The sequence below is a fragment of the Grus americana genome, chromosome 17 (genome assembly GCF_028858705.1).
Source record: "Grus americana isolate bGruAme1 chromosome 17, bGruAme1.mat, whole genome shotgun sequence".
In the NCBI taxonomy this organism is placed as follows: domain Eukaryota; kingdom Metazoa; phylum Chordata; class Aves; order Gruiformes; family Gruidae; genus Grus; species Grus americana.
The window spans coordinates 7467497-7493282 of record NC_072868.1 but is presented as its reverse complement, the minus strand read 5'-3'; the positions used below and the strand labels follow the sequence as shown (position 1 = coordinate 7493282).

The 25786-nt window shown below is 34.7% G+C and overlaps 1 protein-coding gene across 13 annotated transcripts in view; it reads right to left on the bottom strand.

The window, feature by feature from the left end:
* The window catches only part of NCOA3 (nuclear receptor coactivator 3), an 84691-nt gene that overhangs the window by 13101 nt on the left and 45804 nt on the right, over positions 1–25786 (bottom strand). For 8 of the 13 annotated variants that reach the window (XR_008579614.1, XM_054845126.1, XM_054845134.1 and 5 more), the window contains exons 3-13: positions 18135–18210; positions 11708–11815; positions 9866–10038; positions 8385–8485; positions 7205–7379; positions 6445–6633; positions 6090–6191; positions 5133–5273; positions 3729–3876; positions 2425–2813; positions 1288–2168 (exon numbers count right to left, since the gene is read on the bottom strand). Coding sequence is in view for 12 of the 13 variants with exons in the window: in XM_054845126.1 (XP_054701101.1) it covers positions 1288–2168; positions 2425–2813; positions 3729–3876; positions 5133–5273; positions 6090–6191; positions 6445–6633; positions 7205–7379; positions 8385–8485; positions 9866–10038; positions 11708–11805 (2397 nt within the window). In the remaining variant the exon portion in view is untranslated. Of the gene's footprint in view, positions 1–1287; positions 2169–2424; positions 2814–3728; positions 3877–5132; positions 5274–6089; positions 6192–6444; positions 6634–7204; positions 7380–8384; positions 8486–9865; positions 10039–11707; positions 11816–13430; positions 13496–14485; positions 14610–18134; positions 18211–25786 lie in introns of all 13 variants that reach the window. The other 5 variants (XM_054845131.1, XM_054845136.1, XM_054845132.1 and 2 more) reach the window with 3 other exon arrangements.

Genomic DNA, 25786 nt, shown 5'->3' with positions numbered 1-25786 from the left:
AGCCATCACAAATTACAAAGATAAAAACGCTAACAAGAACAAATAACATCAAGAATGTATACCATTCAGTGATAAATAATGTATTTATCATACACAAAAAGCCTAATTTGATCACTGGTTAACACAACAATACATGAAAAGTACGCACAGATTTTTCTGGACAACTGGAACCCTAATCTTTAAAAATTTCTCTTTAAATCAGATGCAGTTTTAACAGAAAAAGAATTGTGTGTATATATATATGTTTCTATATATAATTGCATATATATATCTTGACAAAACAAGCTTATCTGAATATGTTAATCTCAGGAGCAAGTACTGAAACAACACATTGGCTACTATTACACACTTGTTAGTGGCTTTTCCATACGTGGTACTCAAATAATGTTATAGGGTGTTTCATTTATAGTCAGACATTAGCTAATATAAAATTTGTGCGATAATTTTTTATTTACATAGTTATTATTGACTTTGGAAATCCAAGTTCTAAGATATCAACATGTTTTCAGTAAATTCTGCCATACTGGCCAGTGTTATTTACTTTGAAGCAGTTCTAAATGTGACTTAGGAACTAAATATAAAATATTATTTTCACTTTATGTATAAGAACAGTAGCCCCTAACAAGTGTACTGCTGCTTCAGGAGAGTTATTCCATGGTGATATATTTTGCTATTTCCATTTCTTGGAATTTCAACTCTAGAAACACTGAAACAAATAAATATACATATATTTATTTGAAGGCTGAATATATATGTATTTGGAACAACATTTTCCCTTACTTAAGGAAAAAGAGAGTGCTAAAACTGAAGACTGAACTAAAACAAATCGATAGCTACTTTAAGTATTACCTATTTTTGTGTGTTGTTTATATCTTCAAAATGAAATCATGTTTTACCTTTTTCTATTGTATTACCAACAAATTGCAAAGGCAGTTACAGCTCTATTTCCTAACAGGCCATAAAAATAAACATGTGCTATGTGAAATAGCAGATGTTAAAGATCTGATTTTAAGGAATAATTGGTAAATATATACTGCCTTAATCGTACCATAACTTAAAATAACATTAGTCCAGGACTTCAGCACATTTGGTAATACACATATCCTGTAGTTCTCTTTGTGATTTTTCAGTTACAGTAAAACCAGAATGTAGTTTCACACCATTTGCACAGAACTCTCTTAGAAATGTTTACACATGCATACTAAAAAGAGTGTTCTATATTTAGCCATTAACTGTAATAAGAAAACATTGGTTTGTTCACTCCCATCATTTCACATTATACTGTACCTCCTCCGCTGGTTCCGTTTTTATTTTCATCTCTTTCTCTTGACTAGAAGTAGGAATTGTAGAACTACTGCATTGTCCCATTTTATTATCCACACTTTCTACTTTAGGCTTCAACTCTTTGGAAAGCGGGTCCTTAACATCATCTTTATCTAACAGATATCTTAGTAAAGCATTGTTTTCCTTCTTCTTTGGGCTCAGTTGTTCTTGTTTGACAGTGACTTCTCCGCAGGGGGCTGCATTACTAGCATCATGATACGTGTCTTTACCAGTAGCTTCAGCTGTGATCTTGGCTACCTCTGCAGGAGAATTACCATTCTGCAACAATTTATGTAAAATCCTATGCTTCTCTTGCAGGAGCGACCCATGCATGTTTGAGGAGGAAGATACTCCCCCAGATGTTGATGAGGAAACTCCTGAAGGGCTGGTAACATTGGTAGAAGATTCTTTACAATTTGAGTCTAAAGGCGAGTTTGATGCTGTAGAATGTCCTCTTTCCTCTGAGGAGCATGTGAGTAGCTGAAGTAGTTTTTTATGCCCTTTGCTTTCAGATGGTCCCCTCTGACTTTCAGATGCCTCCAGATTTCCCTCTTTACTATCTTTTTCACCAAGGAGATCCCTGCTGTTTGACTGACAGATGGAACTTTCCACTTGGTTTTGTTCACAATACAAACCAGAAGGGCTTTTGGAGTCCTGGGTACTCGTTTTACTTTGCTGAGTTATGGTCATGTTTGGGGAATTATCCAATTTTGGACCCGGTGAAGAAAGAGTTGATAAAAGGGAAGTTCCAACACCCTCACTAATGGCTTGAAGAGCACTAAGAGAACTGCTAGAGAAAGTGCTGTTGCCGGTGTTGCTGGCAGATCCCATTGGAGAGTGTATACCTGTATCACAGGACAGAGATCAAACTTATTAGGCTACGGTACTGTCTGTATCTACTTGTCCTTTGGATTCTGTATGACTGCCACATTGAGTTAATTATTTTAAAATAAATTTTTACCATGAAATTAGGTATACTACATTTAAGTAACACATACAAGGTCATATAGAACTGTTAAAAAGGATGAAAGATGGAATTCAGATGAAAGTGAGGAAAGACAGCTTAAAAAAAAAAAAGAGCTTACAGCAAAAATACAATACCTGTAACTGGAGAAAACTGGTGTGAACTCATTTTTGGACTCCCTCGATTCCTAGGAGATATCATTAAATTCTGCTGGTTGGAAGTTAAACCAGGACTACCGTGTGGTGGGCTACTTATATTTAACCCATAATTGTTGTTCTGATAGGCAGAGGACTGCATTCCGGGTCCAGAGTTCATTGGCCCCATACTACCAGGGCCTCCATATCGAGTGCTGCTCAGCTGACCCACTGCATTGGGATCTCCCATACCATAGTTCCTGTTCTGCATTGGCATGCCTTGACCAGGTGACACGTTCATAAGACCACCAACAGAATTTGTGTTTCCAGTCACAGGTGTTCTGATGCTTTGCCCAACTGAATTTGGATTTGGCCGATATCCATTTTGCTCTCTGTAAGTCCAACAACATCCCCAGAAACCCCAAGAAAACAAATTAAAACCTTATTTGGAATCAAGTGCTACAAAAACAGAATAACATTATTAAATAATTTTCCAAATACTTTTTTGAAAAGAGCAGTGAGAATTCAAACTTCCACAAAAGCAGAACTAAGCCATGCCACTCATTTGTTCATTACAGAAATGCTTGGTCCTTTAGGTAATTTGAATTATAAGTATATACAGTATCACCCCTTCAAAAGGCTTTCATCAACAGTCATTAGTCAAATCTATCAGTTTAAACATCTTCCTTCTTTTACTCCCTTCCTGACTCAATGCATGACACTGTTCTACTGTGCACACTAATGATGCCTTTAACCATCTCAGCTACTCATTTGTCAGCATCTGGAGGCACTTTAATGCCAGAAGCAGACAGATTCCCTCCAGAGTGGTATTTCAATTATTCTTGCAATCAACAAGAACAGGTCACAGGAAGCGCTATTTAAGGTACATTTAACTTTGAGTCATCAACGATGCATCTGAAGGAGTTTTGTTGTCTTTTTAATTGGTCTGCAATTAAAAAAAGTAAGATAAAGCATGTAACTGAGCATTTTTATTTTTAGTGTTTCATCATTATAAATCTTAACCCAAAAGAATAATGAAGACATAATACAGCCTCCATGCAGGTACTGAGGAAAAACCTCTCTCTTGACTCTGACTTTCTGCCACACAGTTAAGTTGGGAGTGTCAGTGTTAGGTTGACACATTTATTTGTACGCTATGCAACTCTGCTTCCCAAGTTATTTCTCCTCTGTGTGAGTTTTAATCAGATAAAATATTTTGGCACACTGTTTTTTCAGGTATCTTCGAGGTCAGATATATTTTTAAAAGCTACGACACTTAAATGACAAGCAGATATGACTGATTTCACCTTTGAAGAAAGTGAGTAGAAACAAATCCATGGCGGTCATTAGTCACAGGATTTCGAAATAGTTTACTCTTGGTTTGCGCCGTCACTATAGTACCATCCGCTAAAGAAAACCGATACAATGGTGTTTCAGCATGACCTTGTGTATAAGCTGTAAAGGAAAGACACAAGTATAGTTGATACTTAAAAGCCCAAGAATTATTAATATGAACTCTACAGATTTTTAACATAATAGCCTTCATTTGCTTAAGATGTTTTAAAAAATTAATAATTAAAAAAATCACACACACTCCTAAGATAGATATTCAGAAAAAGGAAGCATTCCACATTTTCTCCTAAATTAGCAGAGGGAAGATAAAAGCAAACAAGATTATTTTGATGCTGCAGTATTTTGCCAGCTGTGCATGGTGAACACAAAGTTCTACATTTGTTAACAGACTTCCAAGGCTAGATTAGTAGGTTTCCATGGCTTCTCCTTGGGGAGAAGGACTAAGCAACACTTCAATATTAGCTGCACTATAATATACAGATAATTAATATGGAATAGAAATGAAACTTGGAAGCTTTCAGATGAAGTATTTTTAAGTTTCAAAGTTTAAAAGTTTTATTTCAATCAAAAAATTGTGCAAGCCATTGCTTTTAATCTGAGCTCCAAATTTCTCGTTAATTTAGGATTCATTTAATCAGTCAAGTTGAAGAACTTCCAATGGAATGGAAACTCCATTTTCAGCCAGTATGAGTTTCTCTTTATTTAATATCCCTTCAACTTGAATTATTTTGTGAATCCTTCAAAAAGACTGGAGTTTAGAAAACTTAGAAAATGCCATCGTTCTTGCTGAAGACAGTGACTGTACCTCACTTTATCTATCAAGGTTATCAAATTAGCATTACAAAATACATAACCCTGGAACACTGAAAATATTTTGAACCCTTGTGTCTTGAATAAGAAAAAGGCATCAACACAACTGTTACCACTCTTAGTGAGCTATCCTTTAACAAAAGAAAGGATGAATTAAAATAAAAAGAAAGTCAAAGTAATGTTAAACAAAGATAACAAGCAAATGATAATTAAGGATTACATGTTATTACAGAAATACAGCTGCCACTTTCATTGCTATATCCATCTGTGGAAAAACAGACTACTTCAGGCTCCCACATCATGTATCTGGTATTTTCCATGAAAATTATCAAAATAGGCACATTAGAAAAACAAAATAACTTCCATCAGAATTCCTGTTTCTCAAGATGTCATCCTCCTTCAGTTTGTTAATATGAGTCACAGCAATAAACACTAACAAAAAGTATGAAAAAAAATCACATGGGCAGAATTTAGCATTTTTGGTTTTCAGAAAAAAAATACAGCCACTAGGAGAGCAGTATGACCAAATATCACAAACAGATTTTTACCTTCATGATAGTGACGTTTGTTTGACCATGACTGTCCATCATTATGGCATAAGAACCTCTGAATACACCGACGAATTATATCTTCAAAGCCAGGTCTCATGGAAGACCGTAATGAGTTGGTATCAATGTTGACAAGTTTGCCTGTAACAGGAAAGAAAATACACACCTTAAAACTCTTTATGACTATGGCAATCCTTTTGTATAAATACGATACATTTCAGAAGGCTCCAATATCGCCATTTCAGTTGTTCATCAGCCTAACACCAAATTTTGAGTATGCAGAAGTTACTTTTATGAATTATCTGCCATGTGAGAATATGATGCTGCTTGTTAAATCATCGATATTCAAAGGGATTTAGATAACTGAAAAAAAGGAAGTTAAGCACCCACAGGGTAATGCCAGAGCTTTAGAAAACAATAACTTTAGTCTCTGGTTACACACACCCAAAGGATGCATACACAGAAAAATTTTAAAAAATACTGACCAATACATCCATAAACAAACATCACAAATGTTAACTGGCATTTGAAAAAGCCTCATTCACTTTAAACAGCATAAACCACTTTAAGCATTAGCTCACACACTGTAGAAAAATACAAGCATTCTAAAGACCTTTCATTAGCTTCAGTTATGATTTAAAGTATTTCTTACGTGTAAAGAAAAGCACAGTGACAACCATTTGAAATGCTGCCAAATTAAAACACAAGTAATGCTTTATACCAAGTTGTCAAACAATAGCAGACTAGCATAGAGACAGAAAATGCGTCCCACAGTTGTTGCTTTACCCCACTGCCAGCAATGGTATATTACAAAAACCAGTTGGGAATTCTCAGTATGAATTCTGCTAGTCACTACAGATAGACAATTTATTTACATACTTGATTTATTTAAAACAAGAGCACATGGACACACACACAAAAAATCCTTCATACCTTCATCTTGAGTACATTTCTCACCTGAAAGATCGTGTCTTGTAATAAAGCTCTCCGGATTTGTTGGAAATACCCTTTCTGCAGTTGTGATACGACGTGCCACACAAATCATACAGGACTGCAAATCTGTATTTAAAAAAGGAATGTTTCTTCTTTCATTTCTCTCCTGTTTTATGCTATGAAATCATCTAATAAAATAGCTGAAGCATCTTTAGTTGTTAAAATAGAAGTACAGACAATAAGAATTAAAGTTTTTGCATTCTGTTCCTACTTACTTAAAAATGGATTGCAGAAGCTACAGATTTCATAACAAATACTAAATACCGACAGCTTACTGGGAGATCTCTTTTGTGCACAGAGATTCCACAAAATTTCCTACCTTCCCCCTCTTCCATCATAGCTCTTGGCTGAGATAAAGCAAAGCACTGCATTGTTTCATATCTTTGACGCATATCCTGGTGGCTGCCTACATCTTCCAAAAGATCATGAGAGGTTTTCACCATCATCCGGCAATTGAATGTATGACTCTTCTGTCTAGGTGTTTCATTGGTCCAAGCAACTCCATTAACTTAAAAGAACACAGTAAGAACTTATAAAGATTTTCAGATAAAATCTGAACTGATCATAACTGATTTTTCTTAATTCGAATACCTTATTCCTAAATTAGAGAGATTAAAGAATATTTTAAGGTGCTTTCTCAATATACCAGCAGTTTTATACTTCGGTATAAAATAGTAGTATTGAGAACCAAGTGGAAAAAAAAAACCCTCTTTCCCTTACATGACACTTTCAGTCACTTGAAGGAGAGCTGAAAAGTCATTCACATATTTAAAAAACAAGCAGCTCCCTCAGCTAGTCTTGTGGCTTTAGGCAACATGTTCCTTTAGTATCCTTGTTTTAAGTTACAGGTAAACAAATCGCAAAGGCTAAAGTACAGTGCGAATTTCCAGCACATTTATTTCTGGCGGTGTGCTTTAGTAGAACACAGTAATAATTTTCAAGATTAACATACTTCTGTATGTCAAATATTCTTTGTGTAAGTAATTTGTTCTGAAAGGTTATCCATTACAAGTTGTTCTGTCCTTCTCTGATTGTTTTCACATAGCCTAGTAACAGTGCAGTAAGTCAGCTTTTATTACCTGAAGATTTAGGTAAGTTTTTAAGAAAGTCCTTCCGGTCCTCTTCGTGCAAGATACCATAGACACTTGTATTAACCAAATCTTCTTGTTTGTACTGCAGATACTGTGTGACATTTTCTGACACAAATACTATGTTCCCGTCTCGATTTACAACAAACAGGAAACCATCCAACGCCTAAAGATTAACATGATAATATATCATACAAGTCACAATGCCTGATTCTGAACATAATTTAGTTTAAAAACTATGGGTGACAAATATGAAGTTAGAATACATGCATTTCTTTTCAAGGGTAGAGCTGAAGTTTTAAATTTTTCTCTGAGGAAAACTGTCTCTAGTGAGGAATGATTTCAATATTAAAAATTAATCTGTTCATTTGTTATTCCACTGAACTCTTTCACGGTAATAACCAGCCTTATTGTTTCATTCTTGCTTTATTTGAACACAAGATAATGAATTTTAACATTATTTCAATAGCTGGCAAATTGAAACAAGAAGAAATTCAGGGGAAACGTAGTAAGACATGAACATGAAGACATTTCCACCAGCAAGGGATGAGATAAGAGAAGAGGGTCTATTCATGTCTTAAAATACTGTATTTTCTTAACTGAAAGAAAAATTCAATATCTATGTAAAACAGTTAAGTTTCAAAAGTGCTTTTTAATGGACTTGTAAATAGGGGATTGGTTTTCTAGGCATAAAGAAAAGGTATCTACTATGTACCTTTTTTTATAATTATTCTTAGGTTATTTTACTTGATGGCGACATTTGTTTAAAATGCTTCACGAATTAGAAACACAAACTCCAATACACATCACGAACCTCAAGTCTTTGCAAAACCTCATCCATTTATTTTAATGGCTATCTCCTAAAGAAAGCAAAATATTCCTCCTATTCCTTAGCACTGCTTTAGTAGTAATTTGCTAATGACTGCTGGAGAAAGTAAAGCACGAGAATATGAGAAAAAGTCAAATGCTATTCTTCTCTTTCATGCTACAGAGAATTTCAGCAAAATTGAGAAAACATGATAAGATTGTATTCCTGTCCCTTTCAAACATAGTTCTGTATAGTTCTTGCATACTATTTATTACTATATGATTACAGGCTTTATTGTAATATTTTCACCTGCCTTAAGTATTTGTTCCCACAGGGATTTACTAGGGTCTAATTTGTACTTGCCTGTAATAAAAGAGGTCCCAATGAATCCTTATCAATAACTCCTTGACCCGTAGAAGATACATCAGCTTTCTGAACATCATCATCATTAGAAACTGCTTTTCCTGAAACACCAAAGATACACTGCAGTAAAGCAACGTTTCATTTGAAGGCCACATTTTAGTATTACAAGCCAGATTCTAGGAAGCATGTGAGTAAAGGCAAAAAAAGCATAAGTGAGAGAGGAAGTTTCATATATCATTAGTTGCCTACGTCCCGAAAAATTGTTGCGGGTACATAATGCCAAACCCTTTGCTTACATAAACTGACTTGACAGTTAAAGCTGGACCAACTTGTTTTGTGAAAACTATTTCTTCTGCTGCTCTTGGGACCATCTGTCTGATGGATCCCTGCTGAATCTTTCAATGGCCATTGTACACACTCATTACACATATCTCTTCCTTCTGGTTTTATTTTGATCATCTCATCATCGTTGGTCACAGCTTTCAGATGCCATCACCATTGTTGTACAAAAAGGCTTTGGCTCATGTTAATATATGTGTGCGTGTGTGTGTATATATGTATACATCTGTGTGTGTATATAATAAAATCATATTTTAAGAATCACAATATCCTAAATAAATTGATTGCAGGGGAAGGTGGAATGGGAATGCACACCAGGCAGCAGAAATACAGAAAACGAATGGTAAACTTTGTTCTGTGGTACTTGTCGGCTGGCTAAGCCAACCACAAGAGGAGTATACCATCCTAAGGGAAAATTATCACATACCTCTATAATGAAACAGTTATTACATTAGAATACATTAGATTACATTAGGAAAAAAAATCAAAACCAGAAGTTAAGATGATTTCTTTTTAGAAATGTTTTAACATGTTTTCTAAAGATGTGGCAATTTACCAAGACAGGTAAAATATACACCATAGCTCACTTGATTTTTTTTATTTTTCTTTTACTACTTTCCTGTCCAAAGGAAATACATACACAAGAAAGCAAAGTCCATAGAAACATAATAGGAAAAAAATAACAATAAAAATGAATATATCTGATTGGAAATGTGCCCCATGAGAAACTAGGCATTTTTTAAGAAATTAATTTCAAAGCATGAAAGTCCCTTTAGGCATGAAATCCCTTGAAGTGAAAGACAACAGGATGTATTCTTCATACCAGTGAGTTGTTGGCATATTGTACCAGCTGATGGTACAATATCATCTGATTTTTGGTTTCTCTGTGGACTATCTCGTGCTTTCCTAGTATTTTCAGGAAACTGATAAGGTCATACAAAGTTTTAAAGCCCTGATTCCCAATAAAAAAAAGTGATGGTAAATATTGGCTTACTTTTAAACAGAAAATTATTTAAGGCATATTAAAGGTTTGGTTCAAGTCAAAATCTGAAGACTTTCTCAGTTACATACTATTGTGAAGAACACGACTCAATTTCCCAAGTAACTACTACTTTGGAAAAGGAATCACAAGGAAACTGTACCTTGCTCTTTTATTTGTCGAATCTGTCTCACAGTTTCTTTTAAAATAGCACATTTGTCTGGTTTGACATTGAAATTGTCAATGTCACTCAGATTAGCAGATATCAGTTCAGCCAGTTCTTCAATGTATTTGCTTTCCTGCTCACGCCGACGCTTCTCACCACTGCAGGTCAAACTAGGAATCAAAAACATCATTTCACATACTTACATACCATCATATACAAAAGCTGTCCTCACTCTGTGAACTTTCATGTACTTCATGTAACACCTACCTATTAAACCTTGGTAGCAGTTATTCTTCCAGCAAACATAAATCTGAAGGGGGGAGGGGGTGTTTTGTTACATTGTTGTTTGTTTTTTCTGTTTTTTTTATTTAAGAATTTTAAGTACAAATTTATCTTAAGAGGATATGAGAAAGTTCCTTATCCAAAAAATCTTCCTGTGATTGCTCTCTCGATAGATTTGAAGAAAAGAGCAATTGCCTGTTATAAAACTGTAACACTCATACAGAAAGTATATTTTAAGCATAAAAGTTACTTTAGATTTGTTTACAATTTATTAGACAAATGAAATAGAATTTTAACATTCTATGAAATCCCTTCAGTTTGCTTGTAATGAGATGACTACTGAAGATGATACCTCAGAGAAATTTCTAGGCATTAGGGCCAAAATGTCATCTCAACATCCAAGGAAATCAGAATCCCAGACAACCCAATGTTGCTGGATAAAGTCCCTCTCTGAAATTCCTTTTCTTACATAGATTAATGTGCTGAGTAGGGACACTGTCTACAGCCTAAACCAACAGAGAGAACAGTGTCATATACAGAGGAGGAACAGGACGACCCAGGTGAAAGGGATGGGCACACTGAGGGAATCAAAAGAATGAATATTCTTTGAGAAGAAACTAAATGAAAGAGTTAGGAAAGTATGCATGGACCAGTACTGGAGAAAAATGCATGAGAAAGAAGGGGCTTGAAAGATAAAGAAAGCTAATGAAGGGTGACAAACTGAAAAACAGAATTCCTGAATGGACAGATAGACACTGGAGAAAAGGAAACAGAAATTGGAATGGAGGACACTCACAAAGAGATACTGGGATACGGTGGGAGAATCTGAGGATCACATACACAGTCTGTAGCATAATGAAGCTAATTACCATGGGACAGTGGGGACATACATAAAAGGGAGAAATATGAGCACACATGACACCTGGTATTTTGGTGAAACTGCAGATAAATTTAATAAGGGTTACTATTCTATGGGAACAAGAACATGAAAGGATAACACAGACTCAATGTGGTGGAAAGCAATGAAGTTGGAGGGGACAGAAAATCGATTCCCTCAGATCACGATCTCTGACAGAGTGGAGTGAGGGGCAAGACAACAGCATGGAATGCCAAAATTTGAGATGAGCTTGCAAAGAACTAGTGTGGAGAAACGGAAGTCGAAAAAAGGGCTCAGCCTGCTGCAGGATTCTATGCTGACCATAACCACCTGAAATGAGACTTGCCAAATCAATTACCAGATATAAGATGCTGCCTTTGAAATTTGAAGCAAGAAGTTTTCTTTCTTTTGCCTTGCAATCACAGCTTCAAACAGTGATTCCTTATATGTTCACTCTATTAAGATTTCCGCAAGAGTCTAATTATAGAGCATAGTTCATCAGCTTTGGCCTATCTACACATAATAGTAAAGTTTTGCATCTTCACAACAGAAGCTGGCCTAGAGAATTTTTCAACTGAACAAAATTATTAATTAGAACTTACTCTAAAATGCAATGAAAACTTGAAAAATGTTTTTAAGAACTCAAAATACAAAAAAGAGAGAAGTTTATATAAACCTACCTTGCACCTGGTGTATCACAGGGCAATGGCTTGCGCTTCCTTGACTCATTGGTCAAGCTATCCAAGGAGTTTTCTCCTAATCCACTCATCTTGATCATGCATCAGCAACTAAAAGCAATAAAAGATGAATTGTGAATGAACCTCTCAATAATTTAAAATGCAGAGAATTTATCCAGATAAGTTAATTTATTTTTATTAGATTTATGAGTCAGTATTTTTACTAGAAATCCATATACTTTTTTAGTATTAAAAATAATATTTAGTTACTATTTTTTAAAAATCTATTTTGTATCTTGCCAAAACATAAGTTTACAAAGCTTTATATCAATGTAAGCAAAAATAAATGCAAAAAATGCATTTAATTTGATTCAGAGATATTCAAAGTTTTGCACCATAGTACTGAGACCACTGTAAAGCTCCAATTTGCCCAAAAATAGAAAGATTCTCAGTGTTTTAATGTATGTTTAGATAACATGAAAAGAAAGTGGCAAATTAATGTTATGCCAAAATGTAGTTAAATACTAAGGATAAAGTTAGATACCATTAAAGAAAAAGGCAAGTGATACCCTAAAGCAATGAAGGATGGGTGACCAGAACACTGAAAATACATTAATTTTGAATAAAATTTCCTTTTCTCTATGCTCCTTTTTTCCCTTCATGTAATCTAACCACTGCAGCCACAAATAATTTTCATCCTTAGGAGTAAGTCAGTGAACTTAAAGGAGAGTTTCACACTTGGCTTGGTATAACAGATTACTATTACCATCTCTAAAGCAACAGGTTACTATAGTCTTAACTTCATATCTCCTGCTAAACTTTCTACAATGAACACAGTTTTCTAAAACTTGAGGACAAGGCAAGCAAAGACTTCAGAACTTTTTCAACTCTATTATAGCTTCTGTAGCAAAGACTGGGCCATAACCCAATAAAATAATAGGTTACTTTTGTTAAAGTCTAGCTATGTTAAACAAGCCTGGCAGATTAGATATCCATGACACTCATCTCCCCTCACCCTCAAGGGAAAAAAGAACCAGTCACAGAGGAGAGAAGACACCTATACCAGATCTTGCTATGCTACAATCAATGACATGCTGAGGGAGGAAAAAAACCCTTTTTAATGTGTCTATACTGTTTATGTAGCCAGAGTATTTTAGAACATGATTAGAACGGTAAAATAGTCTAATAATTTGTATTTTGTTTTTTGTATCACAATGACAATGAGACACATCTGGGCAGTTAGAAGTTTAGCATTATTTTATCCTTTTTACAGAGATTTCCAAATTAAATGTAAATTTAATTTACTGCAATCTATTTCAGACTGCAGTTCTTTACCCCATACAGCAACAACAGTAACTGGTCTTAAACATTTAGGTAAGACAGTTATGCTTGTTAGTTGGAGAGAAACTTTTCGATAACATATAACCCAGGCACTAATAAATTTTTCAGGAATAAAAAGTTCTTTAAGGATCTCCACAAGCAAAACCCACCATTACTACAGTTACTTTAAAAAACCCCCAAAACACTGGCTTAGGATGACCAAATCCCTACAAGTCGGTGATCACATATCACAAGCACAAGGAACTGACAGACACGCTTTCATCTAAATGAAGTTTATGTGATGGTATCAGAGACTTGTAGCCAACTGACTTGAAGCAGCTCTGCAGAACAAGATCAGGGCATCCTGGTGAACAAGAAGTTAGTTAAACACAAGTCAGCAGCGTACCCTTGCAGCAAAGAAAACCATCCCCTTAGGCATCTATTCAACTAACTGCTTCCAGGACAAGACATCTAAAGAAAAAAAGAGAAGTGTGTGTATTACTTCTGATGTACTAACCTTGACTGATTGGGATTTTTGCTTACTGGCTTTTTGTGACAAAAAATTAATAGTGCTTTAGTTCTCTCTAAAGGCTAAACTGAAAGGGCAAAGACACACAAGAACATATTTGCATGAAGCAGCACAGGGGTTGCTTGCAATAGCTGATACTGTTATTGCAGGATGTTAGCTATGGGTGGAGAATGTAAAAGGACATTCTTCTCACAGCAGTACAGACCTTTGACAGCTTGACAGGACAGAGGAGTGCTGGCTGCACTGAAGAGCAGACACTGGATTACTCTGGCACGTGTACAAAGCTCAGAAGTAAAATGGTATCTCTCTAAAGCACAAGTTCTCTTTGCAGCTAAGCCAATGTTACAATGCTTAACATAAAATTGTATTCATAACCAATCCTCATCCCAATTGATACGCATTAGGAGAGGAAGGATAACATACTTTGCACATCACAATAAAATTAAAAACAACAGCAAAACATAATCTTGCATTTGAAATAAACAATTATAAAGGATGCCTAACTCCATCACTACAGTCATGGACTGCACAGAGAAGTTGTTGATATTACATCTAAATATTTGATACAAACCCAGGATGAATAAGATAAAACCCAATATACAGAGAGATAGAAGAACATGCCTGAAGTCTTTTATTCAATCATATATTCCTCCAGGGCAAAAACCTCTCAAATACACTTCTAGTGGCCCACCTTATGTGAAGTTCAAGAAAAATATAGGGTTACGCCACTAGATGACAGTATAGCTCTGACCAACTGCAGGCATAATATTTTTCTTCAATTAAGCAGCTGAATTAAAAACTACTCATCTGAACAAGTAAGCAGTTTCAAAAAGAAATTATAGAAACAGGCTATGATCATGCAAAAAACAGTTGATTATCTGAAGCTGACACTCAACAGAACATATGACTCATAAGGCGTTATGCCTACAGACCTTACAATCAAGACTGAATTCTGACAGTCATTCTGTAGGTGACACACGCACACACTCCAGGATTGGCACTTCCCCCTGCAACTGCATTCACAGGCAGAGCATAGAGCTGCAGAGTTAAGAGCTACTGCGGAAAGAGAAAGGAAGAGCTTAAAATATAAGACTTAAGGATAACTCAGGAAGGGCGTGGGCACAGCAAGTATGGCAGAAGCCAAGAGTAAATTCTATTTAAGGGAGGAAAGATTTAAAATACATTTAATAGTTGAAAATTTAAGCTAGGACAGACATTTCACCAGAATGTAATTTTGCAGGTAACAGGGTTGCATTAAATGATTTAGAATGGAAGTGTCATTTCTGGTTTAACATCTACCTGTACTGACAGATAACTCAATATGATTAAATAGAAAAACAAAAATGACTACATTTTGTCTCAGAAACATGATACCTATCAGAAAATACAACCCTTCTTCTATTTAAGAAAATCTTTCAGTGCCTAAATATAGAAGCTTGGAGAAGGAAAGAAAAATTAGGTAATTCGTGTAGGCTGTTTCCCTACTATTACACCCAAGTAGGCTGTGGTAGTTTATTCAGGCCTGAAGCTGCAGAGTTCCTGCACATGTATTTTCCTTTCCCTGAGAGTATCATTACAAGCTGAGAAGGCATGTAATGCTTAGAACAACTCTGTAACTGCTTAGCTAAGGAAATTACAGAAGCTGCTTCCCAATACAGATGGATTACCAGTACAAATTGTTAACAATCAAACTAATTTCCCTGCTACAGGAAATATTAGCAAAAGAAGCCATTATTCAGTGAGTTAACAATGAAAGAAATCACCACTTAAAAAGTACCAGGTGTTATATTTATTCATTGAATATGAACCTGTATTTTCTAATGGGCTAAAACAGTTTTTCCCAGAAGAAATCTCTTTTGGGGGAGTTGGGGAGTTTTCCTGAAGTTAATCATTATTTCAAAAGACAGCTCTGAAACGCAGCTTTCAAACATTAAAACTCTGATGCATTTTTACTGCTAAAAGCAAAAGGTTTAACACACCCATCTTTGTAAACCTCCTTTCTGAGCTAACAGGCAATAGCATTATTTCTGCTCATAAATCTATAATGCTGGATAGAAAGACTCCTCTGCTAGTTATACTGCACAATGTTATCTACGTAAGCAAAGCAGTTTTAAAGAAAAGAATTACACAGAGAAATTCTTTCTATTATTTGTGTAATTAAAATAATACTATTATTATTAAAATACTATTATGCACTTTTAAATGAAATTTCTATGTAAGTATTTGCTTAAAATGCAAGAACCTACAGCAGATTGATTACATATAAGGATGAAGAAATGCTGAATATAAATTCTGTCCAGTGATAAACAACTAGATTTTTCTAAAATTTATCTGTTCCTGGTTTATATAATTTATAGAGAGAATTTCTTGATACTGCCCAATTTTTAAAGCCAGGTACTTAACGAATAATTCCTATGTATATAACAATATTTAAATGTTTGCTAACCCAATGTCATCAGGACCAGCAACTAATTTTAATTTCTAAATTAAACTGTCCATGTTACTCCACTGTACTGGAATACTTTGTCATCTTCATTGAATATTTTATAAAATAAAAGCATGTCCAGATAATAAAATAAAAGTATGTCCAGAGCCCTCCAAAGTTTATACTTAAAGCAAATTTGAGAAAAATCAAGATGACATAAGAGATGGTTCAAAGTCTTCAAAGCAGGACACTGTAATTCCATTGACTGTAGCAGTAATGAACCACTATATACTGATGTTACTAACCCCACCAGTGGAGTGGAATCAAAGGCAGCAATATTTGGAGAAAAAGTTCCAAATTCTCATGATTATTTGCAAATACTAAGCACTAGTTTCTAAATTACCATTAAATTTATCTTTTCAGATACAATCCACAATTTTCTGACTTTTTTCTCATTTATCAAAAAGGGGAAACAAGAAAACAGAAAACAACAGAGACCTTTTTGTTCATCAATAAGTGCATTGAAAAAACACTTGTCCTTATTAATAAAGGTGCACCTGTCTACATCCTTTCATGTCAGGTCTGTTCATTTCTCAGTGAAAACCATCGACGGATTGTTAAAAAGGTTCTGGTTTTTTGCATGTGACAGGTAAAACAATTTCTAGTAATTATTAATCCATCAATTACAACAATGTATGTACAGCCTTCCAAACAAAACCATAGAATTTAAAGAAATCATCAGCATTTAGGACTAGCATTTTTCAACCTGCCAGAGTTTCAATGTTTTGACAGGCTAAAAAAACCAACCAACCAACAAAAATCTCCTAAAATTCTGTCCCAGACTACCACGAAAAGGACGCACATATCGACAATACAGTACGTTTGAAATCAATAAAGTTCCTAAAGACATTTCCTAGAGAGCATTCAAGTTAAAAAAGACATTGAGAAGTAATAAGCACAGTAAGCAGACAGTTTTCAGCTTCATATGAAGCTTCACTGGTCTTACTCACTTCACCCTCACACAAACTAGAAAGCTACTAACTTAACATTCATTAGACCACTTTCTGCTGGTTTGTCTTTCAACACACTGGTTTCCTTCTCCAACTCATACCAGCAGTTGTAGATGAAAGACCTGTTCACCAAATAGGACATGGCAACTGGGAAGGTTTTGTCCTAACAGAGCCCCAAAAATACAAACAATTAGATGCTTCAGATTTAGTTTTTGTATTTGTTGTGCTGAAATAGTTGACCACACACACATGCAAAAAAACCCCAAACCCCACAAAGCACAACTATACAATACTAATTTAAAACATGTGCAAACTATTATAAAAAATCATATTATTTGCATAAAAACATTTTTAACACTGCTTTGGTCCCATGAAACCATCAACTTTTTCCTATACTAAATATATGTACGCATGGTATCTTGCACACTTGGAACCTTTCTGTCTAAGCTGATTTCTTGTTTGAAAAATTCACTAGGGAAAAAGCATAAATTGGCTCTTAGCATTCCCCAGAATAAGCCAATTATGAAGAGTTAAATCAAACCAGTCCTTTTCAATGAATCATGAAGATGGTCTGGAATTTTTTTATATATATTTTGAATATATAATTATTTCTAAAAACCAACACATAATTCACACAGGTTTTAAGATGCAAATTGTAAAAAATGAACTGGTTTATGCTAAGAGAACCCCCAAATATTTAAATTATGTTTGATATAAATAAAACTAGAGGACATTCTTTTCAGCAACTCCGTATTCTTAAGTGAAAATTTGTTATTTCAAACACTTGCCTCAAATACACATATATAAAAAGTATGATAGTGAAACTTCTGATTCACAATATTCTTGAAACTGTACGAAGATTCTTTTGTTATAAGACTGACCACAGAAACAACTGATGTTCCCATATACATAGATAGGAGTCCACAAGAAAACAAACTTAGAAAATTCACTTTCTGGCACTAGTGAAGTAAAGGGCTTTTCTTTTTGCTTTTTTTCTTTCTTTCTTCCCTCCCCCCCCACCTTTCTTCTTTTTAAGAACACACTTCTTATATACTGGCATGTACAATTTGTAATTTGTTGGTTTAAAAATGGTAAGGGAATAACTATTCAGGTACATATAGTCCAAATATGAAATCTGTCACTTACTTGTCCTTAGCAAACATTCAAGCACGGCATATTTTTCAGAGGACCTTCAGAATCATAAGTCATTTTAAGTTACATCCTGAAAAACAAAAAAGGCTGTACATTAAAAATGAGCGCTTGCTTTTCAATTTTTTCATCTAATATTAATAATCTTACCAAAAATAAACACTTAATATTGAGGTATTTTAATGTCAAATGAGTTTAAAACTCATTTATAAAAACTGTAACTCTGTAGCAACTCTGCTATATGCTAAAATCGCTCAAAAGTCCGAATCTTAACCTCACAAATGCCACCCAGTGAGCTAGATTTCCTTTCACATAAGAACTAAATATATATATATATAATTTTTTTTTTTTTTTTTTACTTTGGGACAAATAATGAAACTGTTGTAGATGTTTGATCTTAGTAACTTTTAAATCTTTATATTAAAAGCTGCAGCCCTAAATTAATTATTTAATAGAGTTATGACGGGCAGGTAAAAATTAAGTGCGTAGCCGCTCTTTGTCAGCCTGCACACATTGCTTGGTACATAACTATTATATGAGAATAGCAAACTGTTTTCAGAGCTCAGGTTTCTGTTACTCTGTTTTTCTATAAAATTCTAGGAATGATTAATCCATATTATCATGCATTTTATACAAGGTATGATTAAGTATACTAATTAGTGAGATTCTGAGTCTCTATAGAGAATTGCAGTAACTTAGGAAGAGTTTTAAACACCTGGGTGATTGAATTGATTTACTGAAAACTGTTGAAAGTGCTATGTAAAGCAGAGGCTGTTCAAGCTAATTAGAAAAATAAATTGCTCTTGGGAAATATTTATGAGACATTCACATGTAAGCACACACCATAGTCCTATCCAAAATCAAGAGTTTCAAAATTGATGCTTCTACCCAGACTACTTAATAGGTAATCACTAGCAGGCAGGTAAAGAAGTTTTAGTCAAGTAGCTCATTTCTTAAGAAATTAAACTGAAGCTTTTCATATCAACTGGTTGCATATGCATTCATCTGCTGTTTTAACCATCCCTTTGACAATACTGATTGTAGCTTTATTTATATGAACTGGAATTACCAATTAGAAGGTTGATTGACAATGTGGTCACGTAAGAGTAAGCATCAAGAGTAAACTGTCTCCTAATTAAAGACTTCTATAACACCATTTTATGCTAAATCAACCTCTGCTAATCATGGAAACCACACACACAAAAAATAAATAAAAATCTAAGAAATCTTAAGATGCAGTATCAGAAACATGTGAAGATCATGGCAAATTAAATCCTTCAGCTGTTCATTTCTGTAAAAATGCTAAACCTGACCTATACTACACTCAGTGATAGCTTGCTATCTAGCTTCCCTGGCATGGTCTTACACCAAGTTCAACAAACAAGAGTCTCACTGAGAAGTTGACTTATCCAGGAGAAATGAACAGCAGAAAATCACTTAAACATGGGAAATTCAAGACCCACAAGTATCAAAAGGATTCTGTATGACTGGAAATGCAAGGGAAAAGAGAAGAACTCTGAAAATTTAGTAAGTTGAAGACCACATAAAAATCTTAACACTATTTAAATTAGTTTTATAATATTCCCTTTATATTCCTCTCAAGTAAATATTCATTCTATGGATGTCAATATTTGAGCTGTTTAAACAGAAGATGGAATACTTCTCAAAGTAGTACTGCAGTAAAGTAACTAAAAAATAACCTTCTGAATAATCTGAAGGCTCTTGAAGGGTTAGAAAAGCATGTGGAGTAGCATTTGCACTCATTTGGTCTGGCCAAACACTGCAGAGGACCAGAACTGTTCTACAGACCAGGATGAAATTAAAACAACTTGAAGTAAGGATGAAAACCCTACCCAGTAAACCCAACAAAAAGTTAACACCAGATACGCTACAGTAAAATTTTGCCATATATCAAAAGTAAATTAGACCTCAAGTTACTACCACTATAAATAAAATAGGATATTAAAATTATACAATCTAATAAATCATTACATTGTTATCATCTATGACATTTAAATGAAAAAATAAAATGCGTTCCTCTCTTTCAATAATACTCGCTGTTTTCCTGCTAATGAAAGCCTGAACTCTTTACATACTGAAAGTTGACCATTCAACTCTGTTATCCCTACTCTAAACCTACATGCTTCCTCTTCTGAGTACAGATAAAACAGCCAACTTCTTAACTTTTTAAATACAAAAAATATTTTATTCCAACATTGTTTTCTGTTCTGCTTCACATGAATTAGTTTAGGTTATTAGAGTGCCTGTATCAAAGCACATCACGCACTAAGCAATTGCCAGTATTCTTCTAAAAAGCTTGGCATTTGGAGCTGTGCAGTCAGCTTCTCCATCAGCTCTCACTGCACCACTACCACTTTCAACATGTGAGCATACTATTTCCTGTCTAAAAAATGCTCAACCAAAAACCAAGAGTGCTCACACGAAAACGTTCGGCATGTTTTGATCTCAATGAGCTCAACATAGTGACCTTTGACTGATTTCCCCACTTACAGGATGAGCTACAGAGATACTCAGTTTACACCATATAGAAACTAGGCCTCCAACTAGCCTGGCTATCAAATTTAAGTGTACATATGGTCCAATTTTTGATCTAATTTTTAAAACACATAAGAGGATTACATGAGTTTGGATGGGATGGCTAAATGACAAGTCATATTGTTGCCTGTGGCACAGACAACAACAATATGACAGAGCTAAAGCTACACTGTTTTCAAGGTTAAAAATATACATATATATTCATAGTCAAACTTGCCAGATATGGTCAACACAATGGCTACTTTTTGAAAGAAGACATAAAAAGGATTGCATCTGTAATCCTCCTTAAATGTTTCAGATATAATTATTGTGCCTGTTTAAAAAAGAAATCAAATACAATATACTAAACTTCAAACTACAGTACATAAACCCAACATTTTTAAACCTCTAGGGGAGGGGGAAAATGCAGCAGATAAAAAAATGCCACCATACCGTAACTACAGCTTTGTGAATCTGAAAGTACAATGTAACAAACTATTGAAACAGATGAGACTCAAGTACACTGAATAAAGAGGTTTTGGTGTACTGTAACTATTTTGTACTAAAAAGTCTTAACTTTTAAGATTAAAGCAGTTATACTTACATTATGAAGCAAACAGCAAATTATATCATTAATTGTATTGAAACATCATTATCCTATTCTAGCACTTCCATCAGTACAATAAATAATGAAATAATATTCCAAAACATATGCATTTGATGATTCTCCACTCTTTTTTTTTCTCCCCACCCCCTCAGCCAAAAAGGTCACTTACTGGATAATAAATAACTGACTCAGAGGCTTCACTGAATCAGGGCTGACAGATGGAAAAAAAAGAAGGGAAGGAAAAAAAAAAAAAGAAAAGGAAAAAAAAGGTGCCATCTGTAATCTATAGCCAGCAAAGCACACCTTGTTGCAACACGTCAAATGATCTTAACTCAGCACACATCCTTTTTATATTATATGTTCCATCTTAGGGAGACTATAATTTTTCAGGCCTTGTCAGGTTTCATTTACCAATTCCCCTTCAGTGTTTACTAAGCACTATGCACTCCTCAACTATTTCTCAGATATGACAATTAACTTGAGCCTTGTTCACTTTGCATATATTAAAATGACAGGACACTTTCAGTTAAAGGATGGTCAGAGGTGGAACACACTCAGCATGCGTCTCCTGTTCCTCTGATAAATAATGTGTGTGCTCTATTTTTGGAATGTCATTACTTGTTAATTTGTTTCCTATATGTCCCTGTTGCTAGTCACAGCAATAGATATAGGACCCTGTTACAACAACCAGATGTATGAAAGAGAAAGGGGGGCTCCAGTGAACTCGCTGTTATAAAAAAACTAGTCTTTAACCTTATGCCATCATCATACACTGCTGAACACTTGTAAAAATTTCTCACCTGCCAGCTTCTGCACAAAGCACTATGGTGAAGTGGTTACTGCATCTCATCACAGGTCCAAAGATGTGAACCGTGTTCTAGACACAAAGGAACTCCTGCCCTCATAACCCAGCTGTGAAACATTATCGAACTTATTTGGCTAGATGCATTTGTCAGGATATAGGTCTTGTAAGTAAAAAGCAGTTGGGCACCATGCCACCACATCGCCTACTTGCATGACACTGGCAAGAATTGGTATGCTCAAACACAGCAGGCCAAAAAATATTGAAGGTGGCCTTTAATCTTGACTAATTTCCAAGCCACTGTACTGGAAGAGGTAATTTAGGCTTTCAATATAGATGATGGCATCAGTTGAGTGTTCCTAGAATACATCTAGAATGTTTTTAACATAGCAAAGGTCTTACAGATGTGTATCCAGAAGAGTTAGTAAACAGTTACTTAAAAATAATTAAAAATTTAATAAATATATATAGAAAGAAAAAAATCCCTACCTGAAATACCATGAAGAAAGAAACAGGATGTGATGTCTGGGCTACTATAATGGGACTTGATAACTACTGATCTGGTAAGAAACCATGGAACACTACCATTCTTTTCTGTACATCCAGACACTTGAACAGCAGAAAAAACTCAGGCAAGTCAGTAGCTGACTGAAATACATATGGTCTACTTAGGCTTTATATTAGTATTAATGAAGTTCTAAAAGCAGAAAACACTTCTTCCTATCATCCTTGCCAAAAACAGTGGGTACTATGGAAAGAGATTGTACTGACCAGTGCACAAACATCTCTACTAACAGCAATACAATTCTGAAAAAAATAGGACATTTATGCAAAAAGTGTTCCATTTACAAGACAAAATACCCTTGCCAGAGCTCACAAGAGAATACCAAGATAATGGTATTGAAGAGTCCCTTTCCAACTGTTTATACCTAATTCATAAGTGACTCCATGCCATTTGACACATGACATAATCCACAGGTTAGTAAGAAGAACGCAAGCCATACAATGCATCTCTACATATTGCAATGTCAGCTTAATTAGGAATTAAGTTTGAATTAATTCACATAATTTGTTAAAATGTAATTATGTAATACTAAATTACTTAAAGATTAGTCCAAAGTACAAAATCTCTCTAAATTTGAAAAGGACGTTGGCTAGAAGCCTTAGAAAACAAAACTATCCGTTTGACCATATAAATCTGAAAACAGTTTATTTATTTTTATTCATTTCTAACTTTTAAGCAGATATATTAACTTACCTGATGAAAGCTTGTTTCATGCCTTATCAATATACAACTTCAATTTTTACACAATTTTCACCACTACACATTACAATAATGTGATTACCTTTTCAGTACAAACTTTAATCATTGCTCTTATAAAGTCCAATGCAAAGGGATAATTGCCAGAAACTAAGTAACGATCATATCAAATGCAAACACAAAGCGATAACTACTAGTGGATATTAGATGAGACTCATAAAATTGGGAGAACTATATTTTATGGGAACAAAATCACACATAAATATGGGGTGGTTTTTTTCCTTAGAGAATACAGTAGCTCCTGTAAGATAAACAGAGTGACAGAGACATTGTCCTACAGGATCTGATAAAGATACAAGATCTCTTACCTTAATGTAACAATGACTAAGGAATTAGTTTTCCCTTAGAAGGGAGGAAGCAACTTCCCAAACACAGTTTCATTATAGTAATAATTCAATCTACAAGTTCTCAGTAGCAACAACCATCATTTTCTTTGAGGTAGCTATACACTATCTGACACTTCGAAAGCAAAGAGTACTTACCAAGTTCTTGGTGAAAACAGGAAATGTAATCAACTAAACGGAGTTTGTTTCACTAAATACCTATGATCCCTCTCCAAGTCATGAACAAGTCCATTCCCTTTCCTGAAGCTCTGAATGTGCCATCAGCAAGTTCATTCTCCTTCCTGAGACTCTGAATGGGTTCACATACATTTTTATACGTTATATATGTGCAATTTTTTTGTCTGCCATTCTACCCTACCAGTGTCTCATGGAAGCAAAGATGGCTTGCTGGGTTTCTAGGGAGACACAACTTAAACACAACTATAGTATTACAATTAGCATTAACTCATTTAGTGCTATGCCATTGCTATAATTGAATCAGACCAAAATCTTATATAAAACTGTGATGTCTGTGAAATGAGTAAAACATGTTTAAAATGAGAACAGTTCGAAATCAGTTTTCCAAAGCAGCAGTTACAAATTGGGCAACTTATCAGCAATTTCCTTGTAAAAGCCTGTCCATTGTGAGCTTAAATTTAGAGACAGAAGTCATTTTACATTTGGATCAAAATCTCTTAAAAATACCAAAATGCCTTCAGACAAAGGGAAAAACTGACTGGTTTTGACAGAATGAAATATTTACTGTACACCCTATCAGTTTCTGGCACATGATCTCTATCAGATGCCAAGCTTAATGCAAGCTTTTGAACTTCTACAAGTAATACTCAGAAAAGCATTCAAAACAGATGAATTTGTTGCATTTTCTACAGCTATTATTAACAGTAGATGTTCACCCCCCTGTATTTCCAATTTAGACTTTGAATCGAAAGTATTCATCAATTCAGTAGGTACGGAGACTGACTTTTAAGAAAACTGCTTATTTGAAGAAGTAATCACTTTCAAGTGTCAAGTTGCAGAGCAAAAATATTTTTTAATTAGAATTGCACAGCTGAAAAAAACATTCTAACTTTTTATATTTGCATATTTAAAAAGCAAGCATCTCAATTAAAAGCTGTATACAATCTAGAATTTTTGCAATTATCTAATCATAGTTTTGTTTCCCTCGTTCTACTTTGGGCAACTGTTCATCTTGGGAGATCAGATGTGATCTAGCTGATGCCCATGTGCCTTCGCCAGCACTGTCATTAATCATCCCACCATACATTTAGCCTATCCGCCTGTTCACTTCATCTGCCGTTTCCTAGCATTTGAATAATCACAAATTATTAAGAAGGACAAAAGTTTATCAACCACTGGAAATCACAAATCCTTGAGAAGAACAGTCCTGATGCTTGTCAGAATTTCTACACAGCTCTGTCATATTTTGCCTTTGTGGAAGTACCGGGGAACAGTAAAATATAATTGTCTGTGTACTCATATAGAGTCTCCTGGCAGATACTGCAAATGTCTAACAAAAGTGACCTTTTGTTGGGTGGATGCTACAAAGAAGACCATTTTCAGCCAAACCGAACAAGTGAGGCAAGTTATTACACTCAACATAAAGACCTCTGAAGTGAAAACGCTTGAACATTAAATACATCAGATCAACTTCAAAATTTACTGGAATGTCCTGGCTATCAATAGTAAGAACCTCTTTGATTCTGACTACTAAAAAGCAAACATTTCACTTTTATGAACAACACAAAATTAGGTCTACAAAGTACGTGATCCAGTGTTGCAGTTTCAAGAATCTTTTATGTTAGTGTCTAGACAACAGTCTTTTGTTCTGCATTTATAAGAACACAATTTGTTACACAATTAACAAATTGGTTTCTGATATTAACCTTGGAAAAACTCCGATCTCTCAAGACGTCCATAGCACAAATACCAAGAAAACAACACAATATAATGCTTAATGAAATACTTTGGTTCTGGTCTTTATGATGCTTCAAAGACAGATTTTGGTATTAGTAGCAGAGTTACACACAAACAAATTAATAG